At 42.3% G+C, this 11170-nt stretch overlaps 1 protein-coding gene across 1 annotated transcript in view; it reads left to right on the plus strand.

The window, feature by feature from the left end:
• The window catches only part of C1QL4 (complement C1q like 4), a 99280-nt gene extending 90204 nt beyond the window's left edge, over positions 1 to 9076 (plus strand). Inside the window, exon 2 of the mRNA XM_063957104.1 lies at positions 7534 to 9076. Within this exon, the coding sequence (XP_063813174.1) occupies positions 7534 to 7713 (180 nt within the window). The 3' untranslated portion in view covers positions 7714 to 9076. The remainder of the gene's footprint in view (positions 1 to 7533) is intronic.
• The last annotated feature ends 2094 nt before the right edge of the window (positions 9077 to 11170 follow it).

Below are 11170 nucleotides of genomic sequence, written 5' to 3' on the forward strand. Positions count from 1 at the left end.
CTGTCAATCACATTACGATCGCCGGAGCGAAGAAAAAGCCGTGAGTAAAAATACTTTCTTCATAGTAAAGTTACTTGGCGCAGTCGCAGTGCGAACATTGCGCATGCGTACTAAGCGGATTTTCACTGCGATGCGATGAAAAATACCGAGCGAACAACTCGGAATGAGGGCCATTATACATACAGTAACTAGTTATTAAGGCGCACAGAGCATCTAGATACAGGTATATAAAAATTCCTATTTTCACAGCCCCATTGACTGTTATGTCATGCGTCTTATAAGCACATAACTATACAAAACTAGACTAGTAGGGTAAAAAAGGCTGTCAAACGCAGTACTTCTCAATATTTTAACACTGCGGCCATTAATGTCTAACTGTAACTCTATTAGCCTCAAAGTATACTTACAAATTCACAATCTCAGGAAGTACCAAAAAACTGAAACTGAAGAGAACCAAACTGTTATCAAGAACAACCACTAGCTTGCACACCCGATCAGTGACCATGATATAGCTCATCTAAGAGCACTACCAAAATTAACCTTAGAGCTTAATGATTAATAGCCAGGAACCGAATGTTGTATAACCCATAACTACATGATCTAATCCTTATAGAAAACAAGTATAAGAGAGCATGTCATTCAAGCCAAGAGGCTTCACAGTTTGTAGGGTGTAGATCCACCTTGCTTCTAATTGTAGGAGACTTCGGCCTCTATTACCTCCCCTGATGTTAGCAGGGATGAAATCAATAATTTTATACCGTATAAAGGCTAGACAGTGTTGGCATTCCTTGAAATAGCGGGCCACTGGTTGATCTGAGCCCCTTCCTTCAATTGCTGCACGGATGCTTGACCGATGCATTGCTATTCTCTCCTTAAATTGCAGTGTTGTCTTACCTACATATAAAAGTCCACACGGACATTTAATGTAGTAGATGACAAACCTGCTGGTACACGTCAAGGGGAATTTTATGGTAAATTTTTTGGCCGACCTGGGATGATTGAAAAATGCACCAGTTTCCAAACTGCTGCATGTAGTACATCCCAAACATTTATAACTCCCTGCTTTGTGGGTTAAGAAATGTTTGAATGGTTGTTGTTTTCTCCCCGTGACATCGTTGTGTACAGTAACATCTTTGATGTTCTGTCCTCTTCTATATGAAGTTGTGTGACAATAGGCCATACTGCCCTTGCCTTTTTCATGCTCTCCTGACTGGATATAGAAAAGTCTTGTGGCCACACAATACGGTTGGTGTTGTTAAGTCTACTCTGTTTTTGTAAGGTCTTGGTCCTGTTTAGTGCCAGGACACGTGCTTTCGCACTTCTCAATAATTTCAACTGATAGCCTCTAATCAAAAATTTCACTAACATCAATCTGCTGGATTGCGTCTTGGCCGTCACTGCAAATTCTGAATATCCTCAGAAATTGGGAATACGGCAACCCCCATTTTAATGCTGGTGGGTGATGGCTGTTAGCGTGCAAGATTGTATTTCTGTCCATTTCCTTGAAGTACACTGATGTATGAAGATTGTGCCTTGAGTTGAATCCTGACTAATACGTACGTCCAGGTAATGTATCTCCTCGTAGCTTGTGGAATAGGTGAGCTTGATAGATGAATCTTTGATGTCTGACCATAAGATGAAGATGTCATCGATATAACGAAAGAATGCTTTGATATGCATGGAAACTGTGGATTCTGCAAAGAAAAAACCTTTTCGACGTCACACATATAGATGTTTGCAAAGCTCGGGGCTACACAAGAACCCATTGCACAGCCCGAGCTTTGCTGGTAGATCTTACCATCAAATACAGAATAGTTGTGTGATAGTGTAAGTTCCAGCAACTGCATAAAGAAGTCCACATCCGGACCTATGTAATCAACATGGCCTGTAATCAATCTCCTGATGGATTGAATTCCTCGCTGATGCAGAATATTTGTGTACAGGCTAATGACATCTATTGTACACATCAAACACTATTGTGGTAGAGGAGTCAAAGCCTGTAGATGCAGCAAAAAATCTGTAGTGTCCTTAAGACAAGTGGTTTGTGACTGTACTATTAGTTGCAGGTAGAAGTCTAAATATTTGGAGATAACATAATACAGTGTGTCACGGGCCACTGTTATGGGACGACCCAATGGTTTAACTGGATTCTTGTGTAACTTGGGGATGGTGTATAAGACCGGTACTATAGGCCATTCTTGTGTTAACACATCTCGTATTTTAGGCAAAATCACTTTGTTTTCCACAGAGTGATTCAAGATATCATTGATTTCTTGTTTATATATTGTAGTTGGATCCTCCGATAAAAGTTGGTATACTTGAGGATCTGCAAGCTGATCATAAATCTCCTCCTTGTAATCCTTCAGACTCTGGACCACTATACCTCCGCCCTTATCCGCTGGGCGGATAATAATATCCTGATAACTCCCCAGATTTTTGAATGCCAGTCTTTCAGGAACAGACAGATTCCCAGTGGATATGTGTGGATGCAAATTCATGTTGTCATATACAGTGTGCATATAGGCCCTCATTCCGAGTTGATCGCTAGCTGCCGTTGTTCGCAGCGCAGCGATCAGGCTAAAAATTGGCACTTCTGTGCATGCGTACGGGCCGCAGTACGCACGCCCGAAGTACTTTCACACAAAACTATGCAGTTTTACACAAGGGCGTGCAACGCTTTTCTGTCGCTCTGCTGATCGGTGAGTGATTGACAGGAAGTGGATGTTTCTGGGTGGTAACTGAGCGTTTTCCGGGAGTGTGCTAAAAAACGCAGGCGTGACAGGTGAAAACGCAGGCTTGCCTGGGGAAACGGGGGAGTGGCTGGCCGAACGCAGGGCGTGTTTGTGACGTCAAAGCAGGAACTAAACTGACTGAAGTGATCGCAAGGTAGGAGTAGGTCTGGAGCTACTCAGAAACTGCATGAAAATTTTTACGAGCAGTTCTGCTAACCTTTCGTTCGCACTTCTGCTAAGCTAAGATACACTCCCAGAGGGCGGCGGCCTAGCGTGTGCACTGCTGCTAAAAGCAGCTAGCGAGCGATCAACTCGGAATGAGGGCCATAGTTCACAAAACTTTTTAGCAATTGATTAGAGGAGGCTGGATCAAAAGTGGAGCTCTTATAGTCTGGCAATGCTGTTGTCATATCCAATGTGTTATCACCAAAATATTCCTTTAACCTTGCTCGACGGCCAAATTTGTATAGATCAATTTTATTACGAAAAGGACAATCCTTTGTTCAAAACCGTTAATTCTGTATCTGTAAGGACTCGCATCGAGAGGTTGACAACTATGTTCTCCTGTTTTTGGCTTTTTTTTATTTTCCTTGCCCATTGTCCTCCTCGACGGGTATAGGACCTTTTTGGGGGCCCTTTGAGCCCTTGTAGTGACCCCTAAAGGGGACTTTTGTGAACTCTGTGTGTGGGATCCACTGACACATTCTGCCTCACTGGATGATGCTGCACTGGAGTTGTCAGTTTCACGGTTGATCTTTTTATTCCGTCTCTATCTGGATCCCCGTTTGGAGTTGGAATTGCGATTATATGCCCAGCTGTACACCCTATGTTCCAGATAATCTTCTCAACTGTATTGCGCTTCAATTTTTTAAATTGAATGAGGTCTGTGCGGTATTTGTCCAATTCTGTAGACAATTTAGTAATCCAATCCACTGTGCTATCTGAGCGGATCTGTTCAAGATGTGCTGATTCAAAGGCGCAATCTTATCCTTAGTTAAATTTAACTCTCTCCGGGATTCCTCTATGACCAATAAGATCAGATCGTACAAGCATTTATTCAATATTGCACTGATAAGGCACTGAATGTTAAGCAGGCCTTTAATAAAAATTTAAACATCATTTCATCTGATCCCAAGTTTGGTAGAGAGTTCCAACGACAACCGATGATGGCATATCACAGAGGTGTGAATTTAAAGCAAATGCTGATGCGTCCGTTTGCTGGTCCACCTAAGAGAGTGAGTGGCACGTGGTTAAGATCCTCAAAGAAGGGATGTTTCAAGTGCTTAGATTGCACGACTTGTCGATCTATAATAGCAGGATCCACCTTCCCACACCCGCATAGTGGGGCACCTATTGCCTATTGGATCATGTGATCTATCTTATTATTTGCCCATGTGGGCTGGTGTATGTTGGACTTACAAAACAACGATTTAGAGTTCGGATGGCAAACCATCGATGTTCAATCAGACAGGCTTTGGAGTCAGGAGGCTTGGACAAACCAGTTGCTAGGCACTGGGTTGAAGCTGGACATCAAATTCCTATGTTACGATGTCGTATTATCGATTGGATTCCACCGTCCGTAAGGGGTGGGAATCGCTTACTGCAACCGCACAAACGTGAATCTGAGTGGATCTTTCGTTTGGACACTATTTCCCAAAGAGGATTGAACGAACAGCTTGTCTTGAAGAATTTTTTGAAATAATTTTTTGCTCCATCATACTATTATAGTTATTCATTTTTGCCATTGTGGTTTTTAATATTTAGTCGTTTTTCAATAATTTGGTGGGTAAGGGTTGGTGTGATGGTCTGTGCTATTTGTTGGTATATCTGTCCCCGTGACACGGAATTATGGTTCCTGTGTACATGGGTCTACATATGTACCGACACTGTGCTTCTGTTTGGTTGCACCACCCACCCTGATTATTTGTATTGTGTGTCTTGTATGTTCTGTCTTTTGTGATTATATAAATGTGTGTTGTTGGGATAATATGTTATACTTGGATGTCCCTTGAGTACCCCCGCATTAGAGGACCTGTGTTCAAATTATGTGATAATATGTGCTGTGTTAGTAACATGAGACTAGTACATTGTAGTATCCGGTTTTGGAATGCGCTTTGAGCATTGTTTATAATGATGCATAAGATAGAGTGGATATGGCTGTGTTCCCTAGGTAACGGAGATGAGGCAGCCATTGGTTATTGGGTTTTGTGGGGATTATCTACCCCTTATGTTTAACACCATAGATATTGAATAATAACCTCTATGCATCCGTAATACTGATGTAGTTATTTAAAATTATGTATTATTTGAGCACTACTACGCTAGTTACTATTGATGGAATACCTTTGAACCAGAAGTAGTTGTACTTCCGTGATCGGACATGTGGCAGTGGAACGCACGCCGGGTCCGGCACTGGTGGAATGCACATCTGACAAAGAACGGGATACGGCGCTGTACACTTGGGCTGGGGGTATTTAAGAGGCATCTAGGGAACAGGTATGTGACTTCCGCTGCAATGACTCTGCTGTAGTGTTATGTTGGTGGCTTGTACTGGTGACATGCTTGACAAAGATCCGGATGGACCGAAACGTCGCTGTTGTTCTGTCTACATGCATATAATGAAGCCTTGCATTTGTATCCTTGTGAGTATGATATAATAAATTTTCCTCAAGCACATTTTATGGATTGGAGAGTGCCTACTTGCTAGAACCTATATATATATATATATATATATATATATATTGAAATAACAATGGAGAGTGCACTCGTGAGAAAGATATAAAAACTTTACTTATAAAATCAGTGCTCACATACATCTCAGTTTAAAAATTCAAGTATGTGTCATAGAATCGATTCACCACAATGCAGACCGGAAACCCAGAGTCTGTGATCGATCCCAGACAAACACTGGCTCAGTGGCAGATGGCGTCACTTCATTCTTGTCACACCGAATGCGTTTCGTCTTTTGACTTTGTCGACTTTGACTCAGGGGCCCTTAATGTGTGGGGGCCCAGGGACGACTGCCCCTGTTGACCCTCCTTTAATCCGGTCTTGGAACTGGGGCACTGTAATGTGGCACAGTATGAACCAGGGACACTGTAATGTGCTATAAGATGAACTGTGGACACTGTATGCCCTACTGTGAATTGGGAGTACAGTGCAGTATAATGTGTACTGGCAGCCGTACCATGTGACATAGGCGGTTATTCAGAGTTAGTTTTTACTATAATAGCAAAAACTGTGACCACTAAAATCACATGCTCGGGGCCGCTCAGCACAGGGCAAGGCCGCCCAGCATGTGTGGCACACCCCAGCGATGCGATCGCAGTTTAATTGTGATCGCATTGCAAAAACCTGAAATAGAGGTTGACCCCTGCCTACGTAGGCAGGTGCACCTCCACCATGTTTCCGATCGCAGGAAACACAGGCAATGTCATTGGGCAGGCCCGAAAACGACCATGACATGCATGTGTTTCCTCAGGTATCACCCAGAAATGCCCATTTCATGTGCATGGGGGAAAGATTGGCAGTATTACTTCAGGTCCAACCTACCATCACTTTAGAACTATCCCTTTCCCTCATTTTAAGCTTTGCATTTTTTTCTCCTAAAATACCGCTCATTGTAGCCTCATTTATATCTTATAGTAATATGGACAAGTAGGATAAATGGCACTCGGGAAACACACAGCTTTGTAAACAAAGAGGTCAACATTTTGGAGACCTTTTAATCTCTGCCGTCATGACAAAATACATGAAGCATTTTATTACATAGTTTATATACTTTCACCCAGGTGCTCAAACTAACACGCCCACTTCCCAGCACTGTCCTGCTGCTGTCACCGGGTGTGTCTTCAACACAGCGTCACCAGCTGGCCGCCCAGGGAGGGGTGTGTCTCAAGATCGTGTACCATCACCGTAACAGCAGGACTGCACAGACAAAATATGAGAAATAGTTACAGTTTCAGATATCAAAACAGTTTTCCAGCGGATAATTTGTAACAATTTATATTATACATCAGCCCAAATATCTGGCACTGATTATCACTGCAGGGCACTAATTTCCACAGGTTTAGATAAATATATCTGGGGGGGAAAAAAATTAAAAAGTTATTTTTAAGCAGCATGAGAGATACCAATTTAACCCAGACACATCAATCACAGGTCAATCTAGCCAGATTTGAGGGATTGGAAAACCACAGAAGCTAACACGGCTATAGATACAAAAAGCATAATTTATAGAAAACAGTTATACAAAATCTGCTTATTTAAATATTTTATTTATCATATTATTTTGGGAATGATGAAACATCAGGACTGTCTCTCTTACTTCATTATGTCATTTTTTGTGTTTGAATGTTTTTATTACATTGGTAGAAAGACGCTTTCTCATGAAAGTGCTGTGTTCCATTGAAAAGATAAGATGATGTCTGGTTACGAGAAATGGGGATGTCACCTCAAAATGCCCTCTCTTCACCTTTCTACTGAATGTAAATAAACTCCCACAAAACCAAATCTGAGTTCTGCATGTGGGTGCAAACAGCTCCTCTGATCCGTCCAATTATTTTTATCGGAAGATACTAAGTTTTGCACCAATTAAACTAGCTTTACCCACAAATTAATATGTTATGACAAATGTGGTACATTATGCCAGAAAAATGCATTTACACTGCAGGCTTGCACTTTCCAAAATGCCATTTATGATCATTCAACATACTGTACCCAATTTTTTGTCATTTTATTACATTTACCAAGATGATTTTTGTTTTACTTGTCACAATTCTTATTTTTATTTACCTTACAGGTACGAGCGAGTGCCATAGCCCAGGACGCAGATCAAAACTATGACTACGCCAGTAACAGTGTAATATTGCATCTGGATGTGGGGGACGAGGTATATGTGAAGTTGGATGGAGGCAAAGTGCATGGTGGAAATACCAATAAATATAGCACCTTCTCTGGTTTCATCATCTATCCTGACTGAGGAACAATATCAGCTAGAAACAGTTTCTTCATGACCCCTTTTCTTTGCCAGAGACTTGCAGAGCATTGCTCCAATAACCCTTAATCTGCAAGACTGGCCATGTTGCTCCATAGAACGTTTCCTCACCGGTGACCTGTAGAACATATATTAACCCCTTCTCTGCTACTGTTGGCTAGTACAATACTGGTGACTTATCTAGCAAATGAGAGGTTAAATAAAGATTCTTCCTCCATATAAAACAGAACAAACACAGAAGATTCCATTATAGGAGACCAGAGGTCAGGACTTACTTGTTCTGATCTGCAGAACCTACTCATATGTGCTGGTTATCAGCCATCTTATCTTGGAGATCATGGATAACTCGATGCTCCATCATTATGGATGTCTTGGAAGGAGATGTGAACATGGGGGACTATACCTGGGGCAAACACAACATCGGAGTATGGTGAACCATCTGTGTGCATGTATGTAATTAATTGTGTTTCCCACTTGTCAATAAGTGGATGCAGAAGACATAATCTAATTGGATTTGTGTTATACGGCTAATCTAATGGCACCTCATCCTTTAAATGGAGCATGTAATGCTGAGGAAGACAGGAAGTATCTTAGAACACGCCAATCACAGAGCATTCCTTCCAGTTGGTACTCAGCAGGTTTAACAGTTCTAAGAAAGACTCCACCTTTGCAAATGTCTAAAATGCTGAAAGCTGTTTGTTCCACCGTTATTTAATGTGAAGGTTGTAGGTTCGTGAAAAGAAAATGCCAACTGCATTTAACTTTCAGTTCACGTGCTTCAATCCATCCATAGAGTGTCTGCTGTTTCTTATACAGGTCAGCCCCCCTTTCCTTTTGCCAGGTTGTATAAGCCAAAGTGAACAGCCTCTTGTGTGCTGGGAAACCTATTCCAGTAGGAGAACCCAAGAACTATTTACACTAAGCAAAGAGTAGCAGAGGCACCAGATCTATACAGTCCCATTGAAAATGTTCTCTTATTTCATTAATATTAAAACAGTGTAAGTGCTCTACTTTAGAGGATGTCGGGACAGCAGATTAGCAGCATTAGGCATCAGCCTTATTGTCTCAAACCCCAATGTGCTATAGAAATAATGATATGTAATGTATATGTGTGGGTGAGTCAGTGAGTGTAAGTGTCTGATCACCATTCCCTCTACAAGAAAGTGAGTGCAGAGGTGTGTATGGAGCATTGATGTAATGACAGGGCCTGATAGCAGTACTCTGGCTGTGCATGCGACTGGGTTTAAGCCTCCACCTCTCTGTCCCATGTCTCTATGTTGTGCAGCGTGGCATATTGCTGTGTTTTGTACTACTACTAATAAAAACACATGATTCCAAACCATAATAACGACTCAATGTATTTAAGCTGAAACTGAAATGAAAGTATGTATAAGGAATTCTGGGATACTAAGGCAGAGTTACAGTGGGAAATGTAGTAAGCTGAGGTTTAGTACGCAGTTTGCAAACCATCACAGCTCAGATGCAATTTTTGGATCCAAGCCAAAGGATTTACTATCCCGCCATTTGGAGGCTGGAAACTGAAACTGTATCATTTAATGTGTGTTGGTTTGCAATCCTTAAAATACATGTGGTTTAGGCCAAAGCACATAGTAAAACTGGATGGTAAAAATACAGCTTTATATTTTAGATTCTCAACAGGACAACCTACTCTGCATCAGGCTAGGGCCTCTAGCAGGGATGTGCGGAGAGGTAAATGGCTCAGGAGGCACATGCTAGTACCAGAGCCAGATTTACACACAATATATGAGCCAAACGGTACATGTGGGCATTATACACAGGTGCAGTATATACATATGGGCATTATACACAGGTGCAGCAGTATATACCGCTGGAAATATGGTGAGCTTTGATTAGAGATGTGTGGAAAGGATACACAGGGGAGGCACTGCATCACCTGCCGTAGACTCTTTACTCCAGAGTTTTGACAATAAAAATGATTAGAATAATACAAAGAAGATTTTATAATATATTCTTTGTATTTTTCTATACCCGCGGTGATCCCCGTCACTCTGCGCAGGCACAGACTGACTCCGGGGGCTGAAACCCGGAAGTCAGAGAGCCGCCGGAGATCGCAATGGACAGCTCTTATTGGAGAGCTGTCGTTCGCAATGCTAATCGCATATGTAAGCACATATGTGATTAGCATCACGATGATGGGTGGCGTTGTTATTTTGTACATTCTGCCCAAACTGAGGACTCTAGTATTCATTTGCAGGATGGGGGATATGCTATCTGTTTTTATAATGCCACGGGGAGCTAATTTTTATTTTATATTGGGGCACAATTTTTTATTTGGAAAATAGTTCAGACACCATTCTTTACATCAGGGATGGGGAACCTTTGGCTCTCCAGCTGTTGTTGAACTACACATACCAGCATGCCTTGCTACAGTTTTGCTATATGGCCATGCTAAAACTGTTGCAGGGCATGCTGGGATGTGTAGTTCAACAACAGCTGGAGGGCCGAAGGTTCCCCATCCCTGCTTTACATGGAGGGAAATAGAGTGAGTACTTACATTCACTTGAATCAGTACAGGCTCTACAGAACACAATAGCTATAGCCAAATGTAACTTTACTGCATGTTTTTATTACTAACAAGGGACAATCGGGGTGCTTATATGCAGAGACTGGTTGTCATGAGGCCCTGGCCACATCCGCCAACCAAGATGTACACATATCTACAGTACATTCCCCTTTTTCAACGTGTAAACAAAATAAGTGTGTGACTGTGAATGCAGAACAGTGTGACAATGGTGAATGTGAGAACAGTGTGTACACAAAACAAATGCAACCATGTATGGGATGATAACTGGGAAAGTACTAAAGGACAAGGGGGGTCATTCCAAGTTGATCGCACACTAGCAACTTTTAGCAGCCGTGCAAATGCATTGTCGCCACCAGTGCTTAAAGTGGTCCTAGAGAGGTGGTGGAACTCAAACCCCCCCCCCTACCCTACCCCCGGCGCCAATGCAATAAAGGTATTGTGCGCGCCATAGGCGTGCATCCCAAAAAGGGGTGTGATCTAAAAAAGAAAGGGGCGTGGTAACACAATAGTAATAATGCCCACATTAGTAGCACCCCTAATACACATAATAACAACAGTAGTAGCACCCAATAATACACAATGCCCACAGCAATGTCCACTGTACTGGTAGTGCCCACAGTGGTAGTGCCCCTTATATAGAGCCCATAGTAGTGGTGCCCCTTATGCAATGCTTCCAGTAGTAGTGCCCTTATGTCCCCAGGAGTGATGCCCCTTGTGAAGTGCCCCCTTTACAATGCCCTCATTAGTAGTACCCCCATTAGTAATGCCCTTAATGGTAATGCCCCTGTGTAGTATTGCCCCCAGTAGTAATGTCGCCTGTAGTAATGCCCCCAGTCGTTTAGCCCATGTAGTGTGCCACAAGTAGTAATGCCCCCA

Source organism: Pseudophryne corroboree, chromosome 2, assembly GCF_028390025.1.
Source record: "Pseudophryne corroboree isolate aPseCor3 chromosome 2, aPseCor3.hap2, whole genome shotgun sequence".
Lineage (NCBI taxonomy): Eukaryota > Metazoa > Chordata > Amphibia > Anura > Myobatrachidae > Pseudophryne > Pseudophryne corroboree.